Source organism: Cardiocondyla obscurior, linkage group LG07 (assembly GCF_019399895.1).
Source record: "Cardiocondyla obscurior isolate alpha-2009 linkage group LG07, Cobs3.1, whole genome shotgun sequence".
NCBI lineage: Eukaryota > Metazoa > Arthropoda > Insecta > Hymenoptera > Formicidae > Cardiocondyla > Cardiocondyla obscurior.
In genome coordinates this window covers 7,777,533-7,804,848 of record NC_091870.1, presented here as the reverse complement: position 1 = coordinate 7,804,848, position 27,316 = coordinate 7,777,533, and the positions used below count along the sequence as shown (strand labels likewise).

General features: G+C 44.9%; 1 protein-coding gene across 2 annotated transcripts in view; it reads left to right on the top strand.

Moving 5' to 3' along the window:
* The window catches only part of Gukh (NHS actin remodeling regulator GUK-holder), a 69,898-nt gene that overhangs the window by 36,139 nt on the left and 6,443 nt on the right, over positions 1 to 27,316 (top strand). For both annotated transcript variants that reach the window (XM_070659925.1, XM_070659926.1), the window contains exons 2-8: positions 14,909 to 15,159; positions 16,707 to 16,870; positions 17,262 to 17,462; positions 18,261 to 18,821; positions 18,952 to 19,399; positions 19,645 to 20,527; positions 20,762 to 21,055. In XM_070659925.1, the coding sequence (XP_070516026.1) occupies positions 14,909 to 15,159; positions 16,707 to 16,870; positions 17,262 to 17,462; positions 18,261 to 18,821; positions 18,952 to 19,399; positions 19,645 to 20,527; positions 20,762 to 21,055 (2,802 nt within the window). The remainder of the gene's footprint in view (positions 1 to 14,908; positions 15,160 to 16,706; positions 16,871 to 17,261; positions 17,463 to 18,260; positions 18,822 to 18,951; positions 19,400 to 19,644; positions 20,528 to 20,761; positions 21,056 to 27,316) is intronic.

Here is a 27,316-nt window from a genome sequence, read left to right as displayed (position 1 = left end):
TTTGCTCCTCTTGCGGAACATGGGAAACGAGGGCATACTCGAGTTTCTCTCAGCTTCGCTTCTCATTGTCATCTTAGTACTATAACGTGACTGGTTTATGTAAATACACCGCCGTAACTGCGAGTTTGTTCGGTACTTTGCGCTAGTAACCTTGCGCGCGTTAAAGTCTATCATTTATCCACAACTATGACGTGATTTACAAGGGCCGGACGATGATTTATAGAACGATCGCGAGTGTACAAGTAAAGGGAAGAGCCGCAGCCGCACGAACTCGAGAGCGCGAAAAATGAACGGCAAAAGCGTACAGCCAGTTACCGACTAATTATGCGCATTACATTTTCTTCTGCGCTTAAACTCCGGTAACGTAACGCGTAAATAACATCGTTCTTCAAACGTATGCATAAATACCTAATTGTTCGAAATTGCATTAATTGCTGTGATAAATTATGCCGTCCAATCATACAGATGTATAAATATTTATAACCCTAAATTAAAAATAATTAAAAAAGAAAAAAAAATTCTTTCTTAGCGTGAAGCCTCTGAAAAGGTTTCGTTATCAAACTGAGCGCGGAATCGACAGAGACATCGCTGGTTCAATATTGCGCAAAGCGTCGGCAAGTAGATTGCTTATTGCGGCTGACGTTGCAGCTCGTATCAATCATTCGGGCATGAACCGGGCGGTAAGGATTTGCGTAGCTGCACGATGTAAGCAGCAACTAACGCCAGTCGAGCCACTGGACCAGGGAGAAGGGACGGTGGCCGAGAAGACGTGCCCTAGCGTGACCGAGCACGAGTCCCGGGACTGACGTATCGTGTATGATTCATTGTAATTGTCAACGACCGGGTCTATCTATCCATCCGTGGCTGTTTGTCCGCGCGGCTTGTCCACGAGGACAATACACGTTTGATGCTCCTCTCGTCAATACGTCAACCCTGGCGAGTCGCTCACCCACGCGGAGAAAAAAAAAAAAAATAAACGCCGCTGGCGGACTTTCCTTTTTCTGACGCGCCACGCAATTATTCCGACGAATAAACAAGACGGTTAATTTTCGGGGCCCTAACGAGCACCGTTTATCCGTCTATATATTGATTGATGGACCGCCTAGATTACGAGCGCAATTACCGTAATTGCGCCCGTCCGACAATAGGAGCACTGTGATAAATAGAAGTCAGATGCGAGATCGTTAATTGAAATGGGAGAGACGGAGGAGCAGCTAACAGCTCGCAATGCCGGTCGGACGGTGGGAGGTAATAATTATAATTGCGATTATCGTTTTGTCTCCCTGGGAATTCAATTTCTGCGGTGCAAAGTGTCGAAACGTGCACGATGTATCGCGCTCGAGCTTTGTCTACGGCGTCGCCAGGAAGCGGCCGTCGAGCATTTAGAATGACTCCTGTCAGAGCAATTGGTACTAATCTCATTTCAGCTTAACTAGTAAGTGTCCTCGTCTTTTATCCCTTTGTCTGCCACGGAGATAAGTGCTATTCAGGGCGCCAGTTTCATTCGCGACATGATCGATCGAGGAGATCGGGCAATGAGGCCCCGTTCCACGCGCATACAAAGCCACTCCGGCAGGCACGATGATACGCCGTAGGTAGAATAAAGTATCGTGACGCGGCTGGTCCTCGAGTCAATACGCAGCCGAGACCTCTTAATACATTGTATTAAAAACTGATTGCACACCCCCCCTCGCCATTCAACGTCACTCGATTGAGCAAAGTTTACGTCTGCATGTATAAACAGCCTCGTGATTTTTGATCGAATAATTTAAAAAGTATATAAAAGCGACTTTTTCCAAAATTCCTCATTACGCAATTTTTTTTTAATCACGAATTATAAAATAAAAATTAATAATAAATTGAAATAATAATTATAAAAGTATGAGAATGATTCTTGTACGTGATAGAACCTTTTTTTAATTTATTCCGATAAGACTATTCGTTTTTTGTCTTACATTTCAGAGTGTGACTTAAATTTCGTTATTATTTGTAACGCTGCTTATTACTCTAGAACCAGAACACGTCAATTTTTTATTTTATTTTTTTTTCGTCATGTCTGCGCGATATCGAGCACATCGATTGTGCCAGTCTTGGTGCACGTAACGTGCGTGCCGATGAAATGCACGAATTATTTCGTGTGATTTGTCGCGTTGCGCTTTAATTGTCACTCGACGTGAAATAGGAATCAGCCTGGCAACCGAAGTAGAAACCTCCCAGCATGCAAAACGAAGTAACGCATGACACGGCGTGCTCTATCTCGCTTGGATCGTGCCAGGCATTGCCCGATCGATCACAGTTGGACGGCAAATGATCGAATCGTGACGCAGCGAACGTTTAGAAATGCTATCGCCGCGCTTCGTGACGTTGCTTCAGACGGTCGATATTCGTTTGCAGACCGATCCTAACTTCTTAATCATTTTTATCTTCTCTCTCCTTCTCTCTCCAACGACTTTCGTTTCGTTCGTCTGTCTGTTTAACGATTTCGTGATTACTGTGTCAATTCTGCGTCCCGCGTGACTTTTTATTGCCTTATCAATCAATCATTAGAAGTTTTTATTAAGAAAAAAAAAAAGAAAAAGATTGAATAAAAAATTCGCGAAAGATCAGTCTCCGGATAGAACTGCAGGTCACAATTATTCCCCGGCGTTTTACAATTCGATTCAATTGCCGCGTCTCCGTGCAGAGCGATAGTCATTAATCCCTCCGCCGCGCGGGATTGAGAAACGAGAGTTGAGCTCTTATCTTCAATTAGCCGAAGTCTAAATAGAGCTAATGGCGATACACTTCCTATTGGCGATGCAGCTTCCACCGACGCAACGCGAACAGCGCGGCGCGATCCGCGATCCGCCGCGCTTCAAAGGGCACCCCGCGCTCCGTCGCCTTCCTTTTGGTACCGCCCTCGGAATCGCGATCGCCGCCGGCATTAATTACCGTCCGGATCGAACGTGCCTCCCATCGCTCATCGTGGCCGGAGTTGTTAATCTTCTTCCCCGATCTCGCGCGCGCTCCGCTCGATTTCCCGCGGGGAGAACAACGCGTCGTTACCCGGCGAAATTGCCGGGGGCCGGCTACCGAATTCTGCGTGTCCCGTCGGCGAAAATTAACCCCCCCCCCCTTTTCTCCTTACCCCTCGCCCACGGTTAACGGTAACAATTTCGCGGATCTCGGACCGCCGACGATTACAGGCTGACAAGATCACAAGGCGTAGGCTGGCCCGTGTCATAAATATACCATCGACAGGGAATAAAACCAGGAAAAAAGAAAAGAAAAAAAAAAAAAATACTTTAAGTCCCGTTGTAGGCCACTGCCGTCGCCAGTGGTTTGGATTAGACCCCGAAATTTCCTTTCTCTTCTTCTTGGGCGACGACGCCGAGTGTGATCTTGCCCTTTATGCAAATGCCCGGGAGAGAGAAAGCCGCGCCGAATAAGATGCAGGTCGCTTTTGGGAGTCTAAATGCGCGCGCGGCTTTCTCCTTTTTCTGACGAAAACGCGGCGTGTTACGGTAGCGTATAACTTCGCGTCGCAACGCGTGCGACTTTTTAGCTGGGCAGCCTACACGGTGCAGTGACCTCCGCGGCCGGACTGCGCTCGGCGCAGTCGAGCGCACCGCCGCCGTGTACCGCGTTGTGTATTCAGCACGGACAGGATTGCACTCGAGGAAGAGAGGCACCCTCTCCGTTTCGTGCCCCGAGACCGCAAAGATTAACGAGCGGTTCGCGGAAAATGGCGGCGTGACCGCTTAAGCGATTCTTTGTCCGTCGTTATTTTACGGCCCGAGAGGACAAGTGCACGCGAGACACCGATAATAGCGAGAGTCCGGCGGAGCGCAAATATTCGACGGCACAGGTGGAAGCACCATTGTCTCGCGCGATAACCCCAGTCGCAAAATCTAGCAGAGGATTCGCCCCCGCTTTGACAATCGAATCTTATGTTATATTAAACTTATCTTCAGTAAGACTTTAAAAAAAAAAAAAGAAAGAGAAGAGAGAGAAAATAAATATTTATGAATATAAAAACATTGGTTAAAACAATGCGAGTAAAGATCATTTAAATCGGCTAGAGAAAGGCTCGACAAACAGCCCAAGTCTCGACGGTAAGGCGTGAATGAAAAGTGGCGGTGACGCACCGTGAGAAAAAAAAGGAGAACAGAAAAAAGGACTGTCGTCCCGTTTGTTCGCAGTAACATCTTGTTCAGGAAATGAAAAATTAGGTCACTCGTCCGCCGGCGAGTGCATCTCGTGTACAGGAAATTATGAAATAATTCTTGCGTCACGCAAACAGCGTCTTTCGTGTTCGCCGCGGCAGGAAGTGAGAGTTTAGTATTTATCTTGTAAGAAACGCGAGAGGAAAAAGGCTGCGTGCTCATAGGGAGCTCTTATCTTGCACGAATTAAAGCAGAAGTTATAGCGCGCGAAATAGGATTTCACTGATAACGAGGCGTGCAAAAAGTTACGGGTATCCCAGCTAACATCTGATTACACTTACACGTCGTAACGCAGCATCCGCGGGGAAGTCTGCACCGTCAAAAGAAAATTGAGAAAGTGAGTCGGTACATTTTATCACGTTTATACTGATTAGACACGCCAATTAGTCTAAGGTGGTTTCTACGGGCACGTTATCGGAATGAGCACGGCGGATAATTGAATTATCCGTTAATCGAGCAAAACTCGCGGGGCGATCCCGTTCGGCGATGATGCCGGGAAGAGATTGATCTAGTTTCCCAACACTGAAAACGCGCGCGTGAAAAATAAAAAAAAAAAAGGATACACTGTACATTTTACAACGTTACGAAACAGTTTACTACCGATTGTAGGGAAATTTAATAACGTTTAATCCAGTTATTTATGTATCGACGATTACAGGTAGAATGCAAAACCGGCTCGTAATAAATGCCTAACGAGAATCGCTCGAGACGGACGTTTGACGATCCCTCTCTCTTTCTACGGCATTTCTGCTGCTCTCTCGTTCTCTCTGTCCTCCATCCGCCGTGAAACGATTTACCGGAATAAAAAAATTAATTAAACGAGGCGTTATTACGGCGAATTGTCGTGTGGTCTCACCGCAAGCACTGCGCAAGCCGGAAAAATAACTGCTTGATTGACAGAATTAGATGAACGCCGACCGCACGCTATAATTTAATTCGATGTCTGCCGATCCAGATTCTTCGACGGTAAAAAACGCCGCGAAGAAACACGCCGTGTCGTTCCAGTCGAACGCCAATTAAGACGGGAATTTATTAATATGTTGTCAAAGTATTATTCTTCATTAAGCCGCGACTTAAATATATTTTCTAATGTACTGGACACTACAAAGCGCGCGCGTTATTTACTCTCGCTTCTTCTACGCTAAAGCAGATTGTTTTACATTTTGTGCAAACCTTCGCGATGGATGCAAAAGTCGTGTGAATTTGTAAATTGATACTTTACACGGCTATTTTTAATAAAATTTACAATTTCTACTTTTCGAACGGAAAGAAGTGTACGCTTGTCTAATGTCTCAAAATTATTTGTAGCTTGAGTCAAAGAAATAAATTATTTGAAAATGCAATTTTTCTTTTTATCTCTCCCACCTGGGATTAACTAGTCCTTGGGGCATTCTACTTTGTGCAATACCGCGTCACAATATTTGCTGTCACGGCGCATAAAAGTAAGAGCGAAAAGTGAAACGACGTGACTGCATCTCGATGCGACAGCGAACACAACACGGGGCCATATCGGGGCCGCAATTTGCCGCGACACTTAATATCAAGCGGCCCTTAAATCCGACTGTCATTCACGCGTCGCGTCAACAGCTCCATCGATTCATGATGGCGCAATTCACCATCTTTGGCCCGCGAATCATTGAATAATTCATAATTCACGGACGGAGGAAGAGGCTTGTTAAAGCCGCGGGTATCTTCGGTTCCCGCTTTGTCCTCATCGTAAAAAAAAAAAAAAGAAGAAGAAGGAAAAAAAAGACAAGCAGACGAAAGAGAAAGAACGAGAGAGAAGATGACGAAAAAATCCTCGCACCGATGCGACACACAAAAGTACACCCGCTCCGAAGCAAACGTCGCTCGAAGTCGTCAGACGGGTTTCCGCCGGTGCCGGATGCCTGTATCTCACGTTTTCGTTCTTAGGCGATTCGAGGACGCACGTGAATCAAATTACGGTCATCCGTCTTTCGTTCCAGCGGGTATCCTACGTCCGATCGTCCCGGCGAAACAATTCGCGCGGACAGTTTTTCGAAGTCGCGTGATTATTTACGCGCATCCTCGCGAGTTCTCATCGCGATCATTTCGCAGCAAGAAAATTGAAGCGACGGCGTTTCTACTAATTTTTATTTTTTTTTTTTTGTACGTTTGCCTGGTTGCTTAATAAATTATTTTTACTAATTGTTAATTGTATTTTTAATAATTGAAAATAAAAGAAAATAATTATTAAAATTTGTTCCACTTCATTCATGAATTACTCCGCGAGAAAGTCAGCAGCCAATGTAATAGGCAGCTGTATGTGTATCACGAAATAAAATCTTCGTATATCAATTACATTCATGCACACCCTGTAATTTGCACATACTGCGCTTTAATCTATAATGAGAATCTACCATTTCGATCGAGGTATCTGCTAAAAAGTATCGACTCGCCGAATATTTGCGACGCGATATTGATCGGAGTATTAGGATTTGGCGACGAGGAGAAATATATAACTATAATATATCGTGCAGATCTTCGAGACCGAAATCTATGTTCCTCGAAAAAAATTTTTTAATTTAGATATAATTAAAATATTAAAATCCAATTTTTATAAAATTTCTTATTTAAATAAAGTGATCGATGATCGTACTTATTCCTTTTTTTTTTTCTTTTAATTGCGACGTGATAAATGTTACAAGATAAATTCAAATTTAAAAAATCAACTCCGATATATTTTACTTCACGATATATTATAATATTGAATGAAGATTGATGAAATCGGATGGATAGAAATACTTTTCGCACTCTCGCTGCGCCAAGCAATTTGGAGAAGTTAATGGGATCGTCGGGACGGTGGCAGGTTTCTGGCAGGAGAATGCGTCACTCTTTCCGAAGGAGTGATGTCCTGGCAAGCAATCGGGAACTCCCTCTGCATTTTGACGAGCCTCAATCCTGAGAAACGAGCATCCGGCGCGAGAGAGAAAAAATAAGAGAGAAAGAGAGACCCTACAACTTCGTTGAAACATTACTCCTGCTCTCTGCGAAAAGCCGAATTTATTTCACGGCGAAAGTGAATCATAGCAAGCGACTGCGATTACGTTGAAATATTACTCCCGGTCGTTGTTATTACGCGTATGGCCACTCATAAAAAAAAAAGAAAAAAAAACCTAATAAAAAGATATCTTACATTGACTTTTCTCATATCATTTTCTTTAATTTATAAGCCGTTTTAACTTAATTATTGAGGACTCAAAAAATTATTACGAAATGCGGCACGTATATACGATTGTTCGGTCGACCGATCGCTATCGCGTCGGCTTTCCGGGACAATCGGAGCTATTTTCCCGGGCGAAGGGAATCAGGTGCCCTGCCAGTAATCTCGGTAGATAGGCCAGGTCGCGCGGGTCGTGTGTTATAAAACGCCGGAAATTTATTGGACCGGCCAACGCGCCAGAGCCCACACGGCGGGCCCGGTAGTGAATGGCCACGACGGCGACGGCGATCTTCGGGATACGGTGGGATCCGGCGGCGGGGCACTCATCGTTCTCGTCGTTTTTTCTTCCGTGAGCCCTGCTCGGGCCTTGCAGGACCTGTACGAGGACTGGTCCGCGATCTACCGTAACCGCATTCCACCCAGCCTCACCTTGCCCCGCGCACGGTCCAGCCTCCCCTGCGCCTCACCGACTACTCCCCCTCTCTCCTCTTCCTCTCGTCCCTTGTCCCTTTTCCACTCTTTCGTTCCTTCTCACTCCTCGCGGCTTATTCAGTCTTTATTCAGTCTTTTCCTCCGCTTCGTCGCCACCTCTTCTTGTTTCCCAACTATTTCTTCGTCCTTTCTTAATGAGACTTTTTCCTAATTACCTGCCCGAGTTGTTAAACTATTCACATTGTCACTGCGACTTTTAATTTTTCCTATCGAATGACACGATTGAATTTTAATAAAACTAGTAAGATATCTTTTCACCGTTGAGGTTTGTAAAAATGTTAAATATTAGCCGTCACGTGCGTCTTGTACAAATGTTTAGCTGGCCAGTATTTTTTTACGTATACATCATAAATCATAAAATGACGTGAGCTCGGAGGTTTCCTGTTTTACTTACTTTCCGACTATCTAAATATTATTTGGAAAAACGGTGCGTTCCTCTTTCTCTTTCAATTTTTTTTCCCTTTTCTTTCATTTCTTCTCTCTATCGAAAAACCGAAAAACGTGGGCAACAAAAAAGGACTTAGGTTCCGAAACGCGGATTCCAAACGAGCCTCGCGCGTAATCTCGCGATCGCACGAAGTTCCCGACCTGTCGCGAGCCTGTGTTTACCGAGACCCCGGCCTAGATGCGTGCTTACGCCATCGGTTACGGGTCCTGCGGATGCCCGTGGGCACAACGGGCAAAGGCGGCAAAGGGAGGACGGGAAAAGAGATAAACGGGGCTTTGGTATTCAAGCGTTACGGTGCCGACCGACTCCCACTTCCCGGCGGGTCCAGTCTTCGGAGATTCCGGGTTTTCATCGGTGAGATCAACCCGGACGATATCTTACCCGTGGCGTGCGGTCCTTGCGACGTGGTGCGTGTCGTAATTAGAGGCTGACAGATCGTGTCCGTCGATCGCTGGCTGTCGGTTGTATGCGCGTGTCGACGTTATATACAATTAACCGCATGACGACGGAGAAACAGAAAGAGAGAGAGAGAGAGAGAGATGCGCCCGGAGTTGACGCAACGATGAGTAATCATTTACGACAATTACATTCCCAATTACTGCGCCGAGTTTCCTCCTATGTAACAATCGTGTTACTTGGTAAGATCACCGCGTAATGCATCATCCCGCGCGTCACGGTATTCTACCTTGTATCCACTTTCGATCCGAGATATCATCTCTGCCGATTTATCATCGGCGCGAATCGACGCCCGCATCATTCGCAGCTTGTCGAATCCACGAAGATCACGAACCACGCGTAAATCTCATCTCGTTAAATTTCCAAAAAGAATTTGCGACGAATATTCGGACGAAATTAATTAAGAAAAAAAATTTTTTTAATAAAAAAAATACAAGCTTCAAGATAATTCTAATACAGCGCAGTCTAAAATCATCTAAGGGCTAATCTAAGTCTCTCTCTGATTTATTTCCGACGCCGATAGTCGCAGCGCAATCAATGTCGGCTGATTGAGATTCGCGAAAAGTGCAGTATGTTGCAGAGAAGTTCGGAATTAATCCTAGGTACCCCTTTCGCGCTCTCTCTTTCTTCCCCCTTCGACAAAGGAGCTAATCCAAGTCCGGTTTACTCGCGCTCTCGAGAGAGGTAACCATGAATTACGCGCTTTCTTGATATCTTGGTTTGAGTCTGCGAGAAGGCCGGAGCAACCAGTAAGCCGTCTGTCGGTCCCTCTGAAGGGCCGCGCGAGCGGCCCTTCGGGGCACTTTGCACAGCCGAGGCTCATCGGCTACAGCGGACCTCCCACAGGTCGACCGGCTCTTCACCATCGAGAATCTGCCCGCTCCTCCTCCCTCCCTCCCCTCCCTCCCCCCGCGTTCCCTTCTCAGTCTCCTTTTCCTCCTTCCTTTTCTTCGTTTCTTTTTATACTTCTCGTTCTTTCTCTCTCGCTGTCCTCCTTCGGCCTGTCTCGCGCCGGTCTCTCTCGATTCGTCGAACCGCTCGTACCGTCCGATCAACGACGATTCCACGCTTTCGCTGGCGACGGATCGAGAGAGATCCGCCGGATGTTGCGAAACCTCAACGTGATTCTCGCGCGGACGAGTCCGCAGTTGGACGTACGCGCCGAATCGGGGTGGGACGTTAATGGAAAATAAGAGGAGAAAGAGAGAAAGAGTCGCGACGAGCCGGATAAAAAAGTAAATAGAATTTTTCTTTTTTTTTTTTTTCTCCTCTTCTTTTCCAGGTATATTCAGTGGCGGGCCTCCACGAATCGCTTTCAGCTCAGGGAAGAGAAAGGAACTTTTTTTTGATCAATCGACTTCTTTTTTTTTTCGAGAAATAATTTTTAATACTGAATATCTTCGCGATCCTTACGTTTGAACTAGAAATTGTCAGATTTCCACGTCGCGGCGAAGCACGTCAATCAATTGTGCGCTTATTGCTTGCTATATTACAGTTTTTGCTTCATAAAGAAGTCTCATCGTTACTTTCTAGACCCCATACGTCGCTGGGCGAGCTACCATTGTAATTAGCCTATGTCGACCGCGGTTACAGTGGATCCCGCTGATTTGTGAGAAACGATTGCGAATAGCTCGGAGCCTATTATTGCGAGATCGGGATGCGTGCGCGCGCGCGAGGCCGCTGCTTACTCAGGTGTAAGACTATTACGAGCACGGCCGTGCCTGCCCAGCTCATATTTCTATTCTCATGACCGAGCAACCTGTGCAGCCGGCCTTGACTCGTAACTCGCTCTCTTCTGGCGTCTGGAAAAAATCTCCAGAGTCCAGCCCTCTTTTACTAACAACCGTGACGCGCTTAATGCCGCTCTCCGCGCGCTTATCGAGACGAGAGCTCGGGCTCCGCGCCTCGAAACTTATCCGAATACATTCCTCGTACCAAACTCAAACCGCGATTTTATTTCATTTTTTTTTTTAAATTAAAATATTTATCAACGTTTTATCTCGTTTATTTTATTAATTATTCCCGCTGTTAATTATTGGCATTTAATATTTTTAACCGTAAAACAATATGAACCGGAAGGAAACTTTCGGAGAAAAGCGCGTTTGTAGAGAAAATGTAAAGTTAATTTAATTTTAATGATCGGCTACAGTGTCGTGGACATATTTATTCATAACCGCGTTGGGAGTTGCAAGAAAACAGCGTTTGCACGGAGATGGGAATTTTTTTAGAGGCATCTGTACGCCGGAGCGGAGTCCCGGCTCCAATCTCGATTATTCGCGCCGCTCGATGAGATTGCAGAACATCACGGAGAAGGCCGATTCCCTCCCGCTCGTCCGCGCAGAAGGTTGTACCGGTCGTGTAGTTATGTGCATCGGCTTCCGAGGTTACAGACGGTTAGTAAGAAATACTCCACGGACGATTGTATCGAATCGGACTACGGCTCGCCGGAACACTGGCGAGTCTTTCTCGCTCGCGGCCCGCACGTACACGCATCGCTCTGTTTATACACCATGGCATAAACGCCCGGAGCAGTCGTGCGATATTACTACCTTCCTTCGTAATGAACCGTTAGCGTAACTCTTAATGCTCAAGTATTCCAGAAGTCGTCCCGACCGTGGACGCTCGAATTGATAATATAAAAATCGCCGCGGTGGCGGATATATTTTAAAATATTTTATTTCACGATAAAAATTGAAGATATAATGACGGAAATATTAATAAGAATAAGTACGTAACCGCTAGATTTTTTTTTTTAATAAATTAAAATTGTAAGATCGTGATTTGAATTTAAGATCAAAGTGGCGAGTTTATTAGTGTTTAATTGCTTCCTTAGACGTCGCGGAGGCAAATCGCATTTCGCAGCGCAGCCTTTCCATCACGGCGTCAGCGGACAAATCGAGCATACGGATCGAGCGTAAGCGTGTTATTGGATGCTGCGAGCTTGTAGAAGCGGTGCTCTCTAATAGGGAATACGGACCCTATCGCGCGCCGGACTGATGGTGATTAACCCTTCGCGGTATTGTGCGAAACAAAAGGCGGACAATGGGAGAAAACGCAAGAAGCGAGCGATAATGAAAGCGCCTCATAGCCCGGCGAGACGTACGCGCGTTGTCGAATTAAAAGATTTAAAAAAGTCGGCATTAAGGGCTTCTCTGAATAACGGAACTAATTGTTCGCGAACGAGGGCGTGCGTTTACGGGATTTCATTGTTCGATGATCACGTCGCCGATAAAAACACGAATCAAATCGTTGTGACTCATCCGTCACTCAATTCACGTATTCAACGTACGTGGACCGGGATACAATGAGTCTGCGCGATTTTCTACCGTTCCTATAAGCGGCGCTTTTGACGAAAATGCAATATTTCTAAGTTTCTTTTAGTCTCAGCACTGATTTATAAATATTAGAACAAACCAATTTTTATTTGATAATTGAAATTTAATTATTTATGATCGACGGCGGATTGCTGGTTCAAAAGACCCCAATTAAAAATAAAGAAAAAAATTTATGAGACTTACCAGTCTGCACGAAGATCAGCGGAGTTGTTGTATTCTGCTGGTGGCTGTAACATAAAAAGAAAAAAATTTATGTAGACATGAAATTAATTCATAAAATTAATTTAAAAAAAGTAAAAGTTTTTATTTAATATTTTATTTAAAAAAATGTATATTCACCTAAGAGTTGCTCCGCCGATGCAGGATACCCGTCCTGGGCCTGCTCCTCCTCTCAGATGGGACGTGACGAGCCATCCTTCCGCGCACAAGTAACTCGCGAACGCGACCGGGTGAAGTTACAATCGCGAAAATTACTTAATAAATTTTTACGACACTCCCGGATTAAAAAGAATCGTAAAAAAACGCCCGGTAACTATTTATCGGCAGCCCCGAACGACCGACGAACCGGCTGCAGTTCGTATAATTTCGAATTGACGTGCGGCACTATTTTAATCCTGAGCGATGCGACGCAGCGGAGTTTCTCTTGACCTGAAACAGAAAAAAATACAATTATTTAGTAGATATAAAATCTAATTAAATAAAAAAATTAAAAAACGTTATTAAAAATCCAAAGAAAAAATTGATACATACCCTGGGGTGCTCCGCCGGGGCAGGATACCCTTCCTGGGCCTCCTCCTCCTCTCAGGATGTCCGCGGGATTCCGCGGGATGTCGGGCTGGTCCTCCTTCCATAGGTAGAACATTATCTGAAACAAAAAAATCACTGTTAATACTCTGTTCTATTCAACGTCTTTTTAAGCGCGTCTTATTTATCCTACCGCGCGCGTGTTTTGGTCGCGGGTGACCGGGCGCACATTCCAGCGCTATCACAGCTAGCCTGCACCGTTCCCCCTGCTCCCCGCGCTCCCCGCGCCTACCACCCTTAACTATCGGATCTACGCAATACGTATAATGGGAGTTTTCCAGCAAAGGACACCGACGACACTGTGTAACACTGTGTCCATTAATATGAGTGAGGCAATTAGAATCTTCTTTCTCACACTAATGGACACAGTGTTACACGAGTCGTTTGCTGGAAAACGCCCAATATGAGAAACGAGCCGGCTGATTGCCGCTAGCGAGCACCCACCGTCACCTTTCCACGTGCTCCTTGGGGTTGCTCCGCCGTTATGAGATAGATGGCACGTGTCGAGTCACCCTTCCGCGCAATAGATGTTCGCGGGACGGTCCACGACATTCTGAAAACTTGCGCGAAGCGGCGAATGAGACGGGCCGCGATAAGAGATACCGATATCCGTCTCGAAAACCAATAATCTATACACGTGGCCGCCGTATCACCTCAACTGCGCACGGGACACGTAACTATTATCGATCGATGAGGTGATCGATGGAGCGCTGTGATTGGTCGGCGCGCTGGGGTCTTCTTTCACCCCCCCGCGACCGTCGCCGCGCGCCTACACGATAGCTGGTGATTTTACGGGTGAGGCGCAGGAAAATCGTCTTTATCGGGACGTATTAATTAAATACTAAAATTAATTAAATAGGATAAAATATTTATGCAAATATTGAACAATCGAAAATTCAGCAAATAAATATAACAATCAAATATCGCGTTTGCTGATTAATGATAAATTGCCTTCATGCAATTTTAATTTTTTATTTAAAAAAAAAGGAGGAAATATCACATGTTCGCGTTATGAATATTGATGAATGGTCGGCTTATTATTTTTTCAAATCAATTGTTACTTTATGATTAATGCCCACCGTGGGAGTATCGCCCCTCTCTAGCGCGTAATTGAAAACGTTAGGAAGGACCTCGTTGTCAGAGATTAAGGCGCGGAAGAAACCGTTTCTGAAAACAACCGGAAACGTCGAATCAAGCATGCCCCTCGAGCGCGGGTGGCATGAGTTAGGTTTTTTTTACTGATTCCATGCCCGGGCCTGTGCGCGCTACGGTGCAAGAAACCGTGAATGGAACATGTTTACAGTTAAGATATGTCAGCGGCGTGATACCCGCCCGCCACATATGACCGGCAAAAAGTATATTACGGAGCTGAAATGCCGCGTTACAAAACGGCCGTAAAGAAAAAAGGTCGCAGTCATGAACGCCTCTTAAAATTCGATATGAGGCGCGAGACATTTTTTTTTTCTTTTTCTTTTTTTTAATTAAATCTTTCCCTACACCGCAATAAATCTTCCTCTCTTGTTTTTACAGCGAATTTTTTTCTAATACGTTTAGATACGTTTACTAATATTTTAAGCACAAAATATATCAACTGGCTAACTAGTAGCCGAATTATTTTTTTACTTTTTATTTAATAAATATTTAATGCATATTTATATTAATTTATTAAATATCTGGACACAAATTTATGTATAATAAGAAACCTCCAACCCCAGCTGTAATATTTATAATCCTACTCATATTTTGCATAATTATTGCGTAAAAAAAATTTACACATTAAAAAGAAAAAAATGTGGCGCGGCGCCGAGAGATGAGATTATTGCAAAAGAAATTATCCCGATATCATCGGCGGATGCGGCGTATCAGAACGAGCGGAGGAAACCGTTGGGAATTAGATAAGCGCGCGACCCTGCATGTAACAGTTTAACTGCAATCTCTTAGGCGACAGGACGATCGTTAAAACCCCGTATCCTTCGTGTTACAGCGGAATCGGATATCTGCACTTTCGCGGCGAGGACGGAGCATTTTCACGTCACGAATAAACCATCGACGGGGCTGTTCACGGCGAACTCCAGACCGAAGGCCTTAAGGGAGTTATACGAGCTCGCTGCCATAGTCGCCGTACGAAGTTTAGACTCCTTGAGGAGGGATGGGAGTTCGATGGACATGTTCCTCTGCACGCCCGTCCTCAGTAAGAGGAGACGGGACCGCAGCCTCGACATCGAGTCTAGAGTCGTAAGTACATTTTTCTGTTCTGTATAAAATGTCAGTACGTGCTTTGCTCAAGCACTTTTCTCCCTAAGCTAATTTCCGATCGATCAGCGCCGAGTATTCGGAGCACTATTGTCACCGGCGCTTTTAATAAATTTTTTCTTTTTAACTTATGCGTTTTAAATTTAATAGCGGTCGAGTCCTCAATGTGTCCGAGATTAGATATGTAAATGTGTAATAACGGAGGCTGTTATTTCAATTTAAATATATATAATGATTGTGTAATGAAGTCTTATCGAACGAGAAAGTTGCACAGGCGGTGCATTCATAAATGTTTTCTCAATTAGTTACGTAACTTGGTTTATCACCCTACGCTATTCCCATTGACTTCGCCGCAACGCGGAAGAAGCTGCGCCGAGTATCGAGCTCAGGCATTCGGTTCGCATTGGGTGACCGAGCACGAAGATTACAACGCGCGACTCGATAGATCCTGAGCATGAGACACTATTTTGCGAACGCCAGGCTGAATCAAATCTGACCCTGTTGCCTACTTAATTCGACGTAATTAACTTTCACCGTATAATTGAAGAGTTCATAGGATCGAATCTTATTTTTTTTTTTTTTTAAAGCAGCACCCAATGATTTCGCCGAGCGGCGTTTTCTCTCCACTTGACGTCAAGCCTGTCACAGTTAACTCGCATTTTTCTCTCGCACTTGAACGCTAAAACCAGTTTACGTCAAACGGAAATTGACATTCACGACGCGTAATTATAATGCGACAGTAATACCGTACTCGGCAAACGGAAGAATGTCAATTCCGCAGATTATCTTCCGTTAAAGATGCAGAATAACTCTTGAGATAAATTGATCGTACGTAACGCGTTCTGTACAAGCTCGATGCGACTTTATTTTATGTAGAACGATCCTGAGCTGCAAAATACTTCTTTTAACGCGTTTTCTATTTAAAAAAAAAAAGAGATGTAGAAGTCTAATTGTTCCCGCTTATCCGCGATGTTAATTTATTCTCGCGCTTGATTAATTTCGAGGCTTCGCGTATGTACCGCGTGTTCGATCTTCGGCTAAAAAATTATGCCGTTGATAACGCGAAGTCGCGAAACTTGCAGAAAATAAAGCGTTTTCACGGGCTGGTCGCGAACAACGGTTAGTACACCGCGCGGTAAAGTTGCGGCGGACAGTCGGGACTCAATCCATGCATGAAGCTCGCCCGGCCGGCGGCGAGGTGACACCTCGACAATAGTTAACACCCACACAGGTGGCCGCAAGGCGTAAAACATGTCGCTCGCTCTTTGCGGCGAGTTCGCCGCGAAGTAAATGAAAGGCGACGCCTTTCCCGAAGTTCTCGACTACTCGACGAGCGACTTCTCGATTTTACAGTAGCGAATTAATTTTAATTAATTACAAATCGTTAATTATAAACTGCGACTCGTCGCGCAAATCGAGGGGAGAAGAACGCGAGACTGTTCAAAGAGACAAAAGCTGACGAAATAGAAAAAAAATGTTTTTTTTTTAATCGATCACCGGCTTTATCGCGCACGATTATTCTGTTACAGCCGGCTGCCATCGAGGATCTACGAAGGTGGACGTCCACCGAAGCGCTCGGCGACGTCACCGTACCGCCGGACTGCTCGTCCAGGATCTTAGGCGACACGACCGACGATGCCGTCGATCACAAGCTACCCAGCCCCGAGGAACAGGTTCAGGCTATCGCGCTCAAGTAAGCGGTTTATCTCAATACGTCGTTTGATTACCGATAGAACGGGAATTGTAAGCACCGACATGGGCACGAAACAGACATGGGATTTCCTTTCAATGTTGAAGATACAGCTCGATGATTTTAATAAAATACCTAAAAGCTTATTTTCGATTAAACTAATGTTGCCATTCGTTTTTATATTAATTGCTAATTTATGTAATTTATGAATTTGCAGCTGAATCAATGCAAACGTGTAAAAATAATGTTATAATTGTATACAAATCAAAAGTCTGCCGCGCGTCTTTTCATTACGTGACTTTGGCATGTTCTTCCTGCGGTCCATTCAATTTTGCATCAATGACAGACCGACATGCTTCCTATTGTGATCCTGAAACGTACGCTTTCATCGTAGATTCCCGGCGGAAATCGTAGCGGTGGATGTGAGCGGACGAGGTTTCGAAAGAATGTCGATGAGGAGGAGGTCCCTGCTGTCAGGGCCAGAGACTCAGGAAACGGCGGTGAAGAGGAGATCGCGACCACGCAGGCCGAGAGGAAAAAGACGGAACACGATCGCCGGCACCGATCAGAAAGAGATTCGACAAGCTATTGGAGGGTTAGTAGCAACAGTTAATTTTTTAACTTTCAAACTTCAAAACTTTAGAAACCTATTCCACTCTCTTATTAAAATTTCAGCCTGCAAGCAAACAATAACGTATTATTTTCTGCATTTCTCTCAAATTAATTCTTATTAAAAAATAAAAAATAAAAAAGTAGATTTAGAGTTTTCATTGTTGTTCGAAAATGCCACTTGACTGCCGCGCAATAAAGGTAATTTTTCAACGTCTTTACAAAAAAAGAAAAAAGGGGATTGCCAAGAAGCGCTATCATTGAAAGGATTAATGGACCATTCACTGAATGCTCAATCCTTTCGACTTTCACGGTGTGATAAATCCGTTCGCATAACCGAGAAGTATACTTTGCACGGCTGCATCTTATCGCAGCGGTTCTGTCGCTGCAAGGGCACGGTTTCAAAGATCTGTACCTCGAAAATAGTTGGCGATTTGTCACGCTCGATAAAGCGCGCTCATATTTTCGCAGTCGTCCGAGCACGAAGAATCTCCCTTGCTCTACCTTTGTATCCGTCACCGTGATAATAGTTTCAGATCGTCCCCGTATCGTCGTCGGGCGATATCGAGCCCCACGGGCTCTAACAATCTAGCAGAACAATTCGATCGATTGAAATATGCGCGAATAATAAATTTATAAAGAAAATCGTCATCGGATATCGCTAATTTATTCGTAATTAACGGAGCAGCTTACGCGCGTAAATCTATCGCTTCTTGAAGCGCGATGGAAATCTTACTCGCCGTAACATTTTGCATCACGTTTACGAGATTATTTATCGCCGCAGGGAGACGACTGGCGACGAGCCCGAAGAGACGCTGCCAAGCACCACGCCGAGGGCACATCGCTCGGCGAGCACGGACGTCCTGGGCGCCACGAAGAAGGACTCGCCCACCGAAAAGAAGTCGCACTTCAACACGCTGAAGGCGTGGGGTATGTCGAGATTAAAACTGATCAGCCCGAAATCGAATCAGCAGCAGCAAGAGTCGACGACGGTCAGCGCGGAGAGAGTCGAGCAGGCACCAGGTCAGACGAGATCGCCGGAGGAGATCAACATTTACGAGACGGTGACCACGAAGCGCAGGAGGGACAAGTCACACGAGAGGAAGCCCAGTTCGTCCAGCTCGAGTGGCAAAAGCACGGCCAGCATGCCGGTGTCGGTGCCGAGTACGGACAACAGACAGCCGAGCGTGAAATTACGCGAGAGCGCCGCCCAGAGACGAGAACGACGGAAAGGCAGCAACCGCGACGACGCGCCGCATTCGAGTTCCGGAAACTGGAGCGCTTCGTCGGAAAGCGGAAGAGCCAGCATCGGCAGCGAGACAACGACCACTACGCACCAGCCCAGGTGAGAAGAAGAGATCGACTATAGATTACCTCAATAAAGATTTTTCGTTATCAACGAAAATTTTCTATTTTGTAGACACGATTAAATGAAGATTTTAGTTGCCGAAGTTAATTTGAATATATTATTTCAGGTCCACGACGACAGCGTCGATCGGCACGTCTTCCACTTCCTTAAGTCACATGAGACGACTGAAGGGAAGAGACACTTCGGCCTCGTCTTCGGTGACTTCTGAGGGTACCCTAACGCCGGATATTATTCAAGATATTACGGTGGTGCCGTTCTCAGACGATGGTGAAACATCGTCGGTCTATTCTTGCGACACGGAGGGATACTACACGTCGTTTCACATGGACTCGGGTCTGAAGACCCTTCGAGAGGAGGAGCCTATGCCACAGAGTCCATTGACCAAGACTAACGACGTCGGCTCGGATCCTACCTCTCCGATCGTCGAGAACGAATACGAACTATTTGGCAGAGGATCAACTTCTACCACGACCAGCTCGGCTGGAACGGTTTGCACCGCACTTATGGCACCACCGCCGCCTGAGCGCAAGTCGAGCCTCACGGTTGTTGCTATGGTGAGTTCAAGAATCAATATTTAATTCCGATAAAAAAAAAGAAAAGGAAAATATAATTCCGTAAAATATTTTATTATTAAAACACAAATAAAAAATTAAATAATTAATATTAAATTTTTGACAAAAAGAAAAGAAAAAAAAACGTCAAATATTTAATTATATTACTTCGAATAATATAATATAATATTTAAAAAAAATATGCAAGTGCTTATTTTATTTTCTACAACTATAATTTTTTTTTTAAGGTTCACGGTCAAAATCAAAACGGTGGCGAGTCGCCTGACAGTGGTCATAACACGTCCTCGTCTCCCGTAGAGTCCGCGTCGAGTCCAGCCTGTACTGGCCGGTCCTGCTCCGAGTTCGAGTACTCGGAGTCCAGCGATCTGGAGGGCTGCGAGCGGATCGAAAGAATTCGATCGAAGACAGCGATCACAACTAGCCGGATACCGTCGATGTGCGTGATTACGCCACCCGTGTCCGATGACGAGCACGCGAAGGAGACGGAACAAAGCGAGAAGAAAAAGGCGAGCGAGCCGACGAGGAGGACTGAGCTTCAGAGCGGCGGTTCGGTGTTAATGTCCGCCACTGTTGGCACGTCTAAAATGGAGGTGATCAACGGCCAAGACAAGAATCTGTACGCCACCGTGCAGGTGTTGCCGGCGGCCACTAGCGAGAGGTCAACTTCGAGTCAGTCGTCGGTCAAAATCAGTCCACTGAGCGGAGTGCTAGGCAAGCTTCGCGGCGTACTTCCTGGTCGGAAGCACGCCGCGAAGAGCGGCGCGGTGCAGGAGCTGTCGAACGCGGACTCCGGCGACTATGTGACCATAGCCGACGTGAGGAACAATAATGACAAACGTCCTGCGGGTCCGTTCTCATCGTCGTCGTCGTCGTCATCGTCATCGTCTTCTGGCATGACTTCCGTTCGACCGACCACCACCTACGCCAACTCCGACATCTTCAAGAAAGACGCGGAGTACGTCAGCTTGAGCGAGCTACCGAAGAAACCGGACTCGTCGTTGGAAAGAAAGAGACAAGGCGCGCGAGTTACTTTGGATTCCGAAGGCAAAGTCGTCTACTCGTCAGATAGTCTGAAGAGAAGGAAAGGAGCGCACACGACTTTTAATCCAGGTATTGCTCAATTGTTTAGAATCGTATCCAACATAATACAATTTTTTTTTTATAAAAATTGTAATTTAAGTTAAGTATACATAATTTTTTTTATCAAATTAAATTAAATTAAATTAAAAAAAGCTATTTAAAAGAGATTTTAATGGAAGCAACTAGCTAGCAAATAATTATCAGACACTTGAATTAATAATCAAGGCGCGAGTTCAGGTTTTTACGTAACGTGTCAATGTCTAGGTCCTTTCGTGAGAGAAGGAGTGTCGCCGAGCCCGTCGCCGCTACTTCGCCGCGCGATGCCGAACGTCCGCGCCGTTACGAAGACCACCGACACAGTAGACGCTTTGAACGTCAGGACCACGCCACCGACGTCACCCCAGCTGAGCAAACTGATCATTCGGGCGACGCGGAGTCCCGATCGCGCGACCAGTCCGGATTACGTGCGCACGCCAGCGACCGTGGTCAGACCCACGAGCCCGACCAGTCCCCACAGACACGTTCGCGGGGCTTATGTCAACGTGCAAGGCGACGAAGGTAAGACGTCTAGCACTGATGAGCACCGCGATTGCCGCACTGGTAGATTAGAGGCATCACGCACTGCGACCGCAACGTCACGCTCCACGGACGAGCCTAGGCAGACCCCCGGCGGTCTCACGTCGGCGCCGAAAAACAAAGTTACGAACAAATCTGTAGACAAGCCCAGGATCTGCGGGAGCTCGCGGGCAGACAGGCAAGCGAAGCGTAAACTCGATCGCGACGAGAACCATCCGCCGCAGCTGAACGGCGTCACCGTCGAGACGAACGTCCGCGCGACCCTTCCGTCGAAAGTCAACTCTGTCGATCACGATCCCGCGAGTACGCGATCGGACTTCGAGAAATCGGGCATCTATCCAAAGATTTTGAGAGCGACCGGTAACACGCCGAAGTTAGGTAGGAAATTGTTGGTCTCGGATCTCGATACTCCGAACTTCTGTAGGAAAAAGCCCGATCGCGACGGTCAGAATGTAAATGCGACGCTCAACGACGACGCCGTCGACTCCGCGGAATTAGAAAATCAGACCGCAAAGAATTCCGACTCGGTGCGCGGCGACAGGGCGGATCGTAAAGTTAAACGTAGCGAGAGTTATCGTATGGCGAACAGTCCGATTATGTTTATCAAGAAATTCTCCGCGAGCAACCAAGCGGAGAAGTCGTCTAAGATTTGCAGGACGCCTTCCGAGGAGTTGCAAGAAGAATTGCTGAAGGAGAGGATCAACTATCCCGAGACAGTCTCCAGTCCGGAGCCGCGGGTCAATAACAATATGACTTTTGACAACGGCGTAACGATTCAATCGATTCCAACTAGTCCTAGACCGAGGGCTTCGGACCTGGAGCCAGCCAGAGTGCTGAAATATTCCAGCACCGACACAGAAATCTGGTGAAGAATGTCACGTTAGCGAATCAACGACTTTTGCAATAGCGATACGAAATTAAAACGAAAGTAAAAATAATTTTCACATCTATTTTATCGAATCGGCAGTTCTATAAAAAAATTTGCGATCTGGGCATGAGTACTAGTAAGGTGCTTGCGATAATTGAGTCCGTTAACAACGTAGAAAGAACGCTGCATCACTGTGCAACGCTAGTTTTGCAATACTGATATGGAGCGGAAGTGATAATGCACGCACTGTCGAAAGTTCTAATGCAAGTCGGGTCGCCCTTAGAAAGACGAACGTGTATGAATTTAATCAAGAGTGATGGCGTGTTAGAATACAACTTAACGAGACTGAATTAATACATTTATACACCGCAGGCATCAGGCATCTCGAAAATCGGCGTTTTTTCATGGCAAAGGTTCGATGTGATAACGCCTCGAGGAATGATTTCGCTGCGTTGAGACTTTGATACCTCGAGATTAGTTAAATAGTGGTAAGATCATCGCGTAAAATAGATCAGCGGCCGGCCGGGAATCACCAAGGTCTAATCAGATAGAACTGGAGCGAGAAGTTACGGGAGAGATATCGGGTGCAGTACGCTGTGGCGGGATTGAATCGAGGCAATGTCACATTCGCGAATCGACGTGGGTAGGGGCCGACAAACGAGCCGGCGATGATCACGACAGAGCGACATCAGCTACTTTTTTAATTTTTTTTTTCTTACATAAGCAAAAATGCAAACAAAGAAATACGTATACCGGTCACGTTTTCGCTTATCTGACGCTCGTGTCCGATCTTTCCAGCTGCGAGCCGGCTGGTGATCCCCGCGGTGCCTTTAATATTTACGAGGAGATAAATCTCGAGTTTTATTATCAAATAACAGTTGCTTGTTTGTGGAATATTTTAAAGTTATTAATTTTATTGATAAGTTGAGAATGCACTTGAATTAAGTAAATTAATAGAATTGGCGGTGACTAATTTTTTGCGATCTTTTACTGAACTTCATGTTCTTCTCCGAATTATTATTTTTTTTATATTAATTTTTCTCGTTGCGTACGCAAAAATTGCAGAGTTCTAAAATTTCATTAATTAACCTATCTTGTTTGAGGTTATTAAAATTTACAAAGTCGAATTATTTCGTTAATAATAACGTAATAAAAAATTTTTTTTAGTTGAAGCATTAATTGGAAATGGTACTGGAATACTGTTGCATTATACCGAAGATAATTAATTTAACTTTCGTTGATATTACAATTATTTCGCGGAAATTTAAATAAAATTGTATAAAATTACCCCGCTGAAAACTTTGATCGACGGGGAAGAACAGGAAGTTATCGCGTAGGGTGGCGGGTGAGCAATCTTCCGCTTTAGCAATTCGCTGGAAAACTACGAAGCTCTCAATTAAAGACTCACTTTGTTAACCCTTATCGGGCATCATTAGCCGCTGGCTCAACAAGCAACGCGAATTGCATCAGACGCGATGTTTATCCCGCCACGATAATGGCCGGGGTGCCGATAAACAAAAATCCCCACCGCGAGGATTGAAATACTTTCATGCGCGTCCCGGCGTCTTCAGTGTGCTGCGATCCGATCAAACGGATTGCGGGTCGTTCGCTCGTTTTTCGTTAAGTTCGCTTTCCCGTTAACGTTAATTACGACTTCGATCGGCAAAATGCAACGCCGCGGGAAGCCGGCTTGCACTTTCGCAAGCGTTTGACGTCATGCTTCTTTAAATCGCCCTTGTATCTAATCACGACTCGGTCACATTCTCTCAAGATCCGTCAGTCTTGTGACACGCCTGCTGACTTCCGTGGTTTGGTTTTTTAATTTTTTTTCAATACTCAACTTATCGATCCGCGAGTTCAAGAAAATCGCTTTCGAGTGAAGGCCGATTCTTAAATTTTTTTTTTCTTCCCGAAAGTTATTTGAGAGTCACTTACACGCTGGTCGGATGAGACGTCGCGAAAAAGAGCCGAGTTTTTAGCGTGGCGCAATGATAAAGCGTTATCGGCGCAAAAACGGGGAGGAAATCTTGTCGCTAGACAGACGGTCGCCGGAGCAATACTACTGATAAACGGAGCTTCGCGGTCGTAAGTCGATTCACGATTTGGCCCGATCAGTTGCAGCGGTGATATTCCAACATGCTGGCCAGGCATCTCCTCTTCATCGCGACCAGACGGCCCCGTAAGTTAACTGTCATTAAAATCATTGTCACGTCGCTGCACGATCATGAAGTCCCGTCAACGTTTTCAAGCTGTCGTTTGCTGTCATTACTACTTAAACTTTTTTTTTTTTTTTTAATCTAGGAGTGACACCTTACGTCAAACATTACGCGTATCATTTTAACACATTGGTCAACGAATTCGAATAACGCGTGAATAATTTACATTTCCTCGACGAACATTGGGTTTTTTTCTTTCGAATTAATTTACGATTATCTTCCTTCCGTTCTATATTTAACATACTCTCGCTTTTATTTATGTTTCCTCGGTTAAAGTACGACTTTCGTATTTCTTTCGCACACTGGAAATGACTTTATTTTAGGTCGAAACGTTTTTGCCTGTTATTTTATTATGTTGACGTGTTTTGCTCCCACACCTTGTTCGATTTTTAACATTTTATTTCGCCTGCTTATTTTTACATTCTTAATTTTTTAATTAACATTACGGCACGTTAATGTTGACGAAAGAATTCATTAACTGTCATTCGTGTCAATTTAATTACGCGTCTTTTGACGGGTTTCCGTTTACTTTAAACCGGAATTTACCTCAGCGATAATTTCAATTATTCATAACTAAAAGAATGAAATTTAATGCTACATATTATTTCACTGAACTTGATTTCTTTCTATTTGGTTAATCTCAAGACCAAAATATTTTATATCGATATATATAAATGCAACATTCGAGACGCTCTGATTTACGCTCGTTACGTAAAGCTGATAATTTAAAGAACATGCAAAAAAATATATTTTTTCACAATTACGCTTTCTTATGCAGATTTTATTTTTAAACCCCGCTAGAGAAGAGCTTATATTCTAAGTATCTCTCGCAAGATAACCTTCTTTAAGATCCTATCTACTTTACGTGAAACTAAGACGGTTTTATAACGATAAATCAAATGCTTTTCCATTTCTTCTCCACGCTATCGTTGGATCTTTAATTCTCATTAGCATCCCGCAATGTACAAATAAGCGAGTAGGACGCTAATTTGTCTCTCAAGTCCATATATCAGTGACATCACTCGAGAGCATTTAAAGCCGGCATCGCGTGAGTGACCACGCGCCGTTATCGGTATTGCAAAACTAGCGCACGATTATTATGAAGAACTTTGACAGAAAAAAAAAAAGAAAGAATGAAAGAAGAGAAGCGAGGGAAAATTAGTGGAAAATACCGTGCAAGCGAAAGAATGAGCGCGAGAGGAAAAAATAAAAGAGGGAGATAAAAAGAACGGATCCTCTTCTTCGGCGTTTCGCTTCGTAACAGCCCAATTTTGAGCGGCTCTTATCTCGAAAGCGGGCTTTTATCGGCGAGCTGATAGTTCAGCGTGCCCATGCACCGGCTCGATCTCCCCCACGAGACAAACAATAATATTGATATTGATTCGACAGCGCCGCAGATATACGGAACGAGATATAAATGGGATTGCGTAATCGAATTTCGGCTGCGACCTGCGATGGAAACCTCGAGCGGCGCAGGTCGCGTTAAATCGCGGCGCGGGCTCCGATAGCGCGGTTAATTCGCAGCCGACTCGTTACCGCTGCCAAAACAATTGATAAGGGTGGTGGACGATTGCGCGGAATACGTGCGAGCCTCACCGGCAAGTTAAACCGAGATTGAACTTAATTCACGTCGGTGGAAGTCGTCTTTAGCGACGCGAGTCGGCGACAGGCATCGGTCTGTCAGTTCTCCACGTCCAGTGAATAACGCAGACCGGGCATGACTAGGGTCGACTTGCCTCGCCAAATGGAAGAAATTCAAAAGTAAGGCTCCCGAGTGTGAGACATGGGAAGAACACATCCGTCCAATTTAGGTGTGCAAAGAAATCGCGTCGACGCGACAGCCGTGATTCGCGAGATCGGTTGTAAGCGGTTCTCACGTTACTTGCGTTAAGAGCAACCGTCATTAGAGATACGCAAAGTATTAAATTGAATTAGCGCTTGTGTAATTAACCGTTTAGACCGACAGTATTGTGTTAATTTACTTGTAACAGTCGTATGGTCAGTAACGAAGACGCGCGTCAGTTGCGTCTCTTAAATGCAACTAATTATAATATATTTATTGTCAGGGTATTCTCGCGAATAATCCTATTAAATTACGTTTGCTACCGGTATATTTTATTAATAATGCTATGCATTTTATAGTAAAATTGCTGCGTCGTTAGAGATAGCGACAGATTATAACAATTTTTCAGAGCAATGTTGCGATCTATCAGCTCGCCTGCAATTTCAGTGACCGTTTCGCGCGACGCAGAACATCGTGCCGTGAAAATAAAATTATTAAAAAACAAAATAGAAATAAAAATAAAAAAAAGAGAGAGGATCAGACAGCTTGAGACTATTATTTGTCCGTGATAAATGCGCAATTCGTCGCGCCTCGTTCTTTATTTCGCACTTGCGAGCGATAAGTTGGGAACGAGGGTAGGAAATAGTGATCCCGATGACGTGCGAGAGTGATTTCTTTTACGCTGATAACAATGAGAAAAAAAGCCGTGTTTTTCACATGCGCGCGTTTGACTCGAACGAAGTAACGTGACGACGATATCGTTGACTTCACACAAAGCTTAGTTAATGGCCTGCATACCGATGATATAAAAATCATGTTATTATATTTAAGTTACCCTACATTTCGCTAATTCTCTCGCTTACTATTGTATCGGGAAGATCCACGAAATTATCTACAATTCCTATGAAAATTATCCTTAAACCTTAGATACATATATATAGTATATATATATATATTTGTTGTTGTTAATCTAAATTATATATAGATAGTTATAAAGTTTTGATTTGAGATGTAACCGATTTGTAATAGTGACTCGGTAGCTTGGTGTGACACAAAATTAACCGTCCCTCGTTCGAAAGAGTCCCTCCTCGGGGACGATCTTTCGCTGACTGATCGCCGCTGAATGTTTTACAAATCAAACCGCGGTCGTCTCCCATAATCGAGACGACGGCAGTTCGTACTCCGGCATGCTTGTGAAACCTTTGTTAATGTGTCTTAACTTGCCGTGCCGCATGTTTGCTAAAGATGCGTGCTCACCTCTCGTTGTAAGTAGCGTCTATCACTGACTAACAAGGACTAACTGTGGATACATGAGAAAATCTTTAACTACAATTCATGGGTGTCGATCAGGGTGATACCGGGTTTGCGTTTTTTTT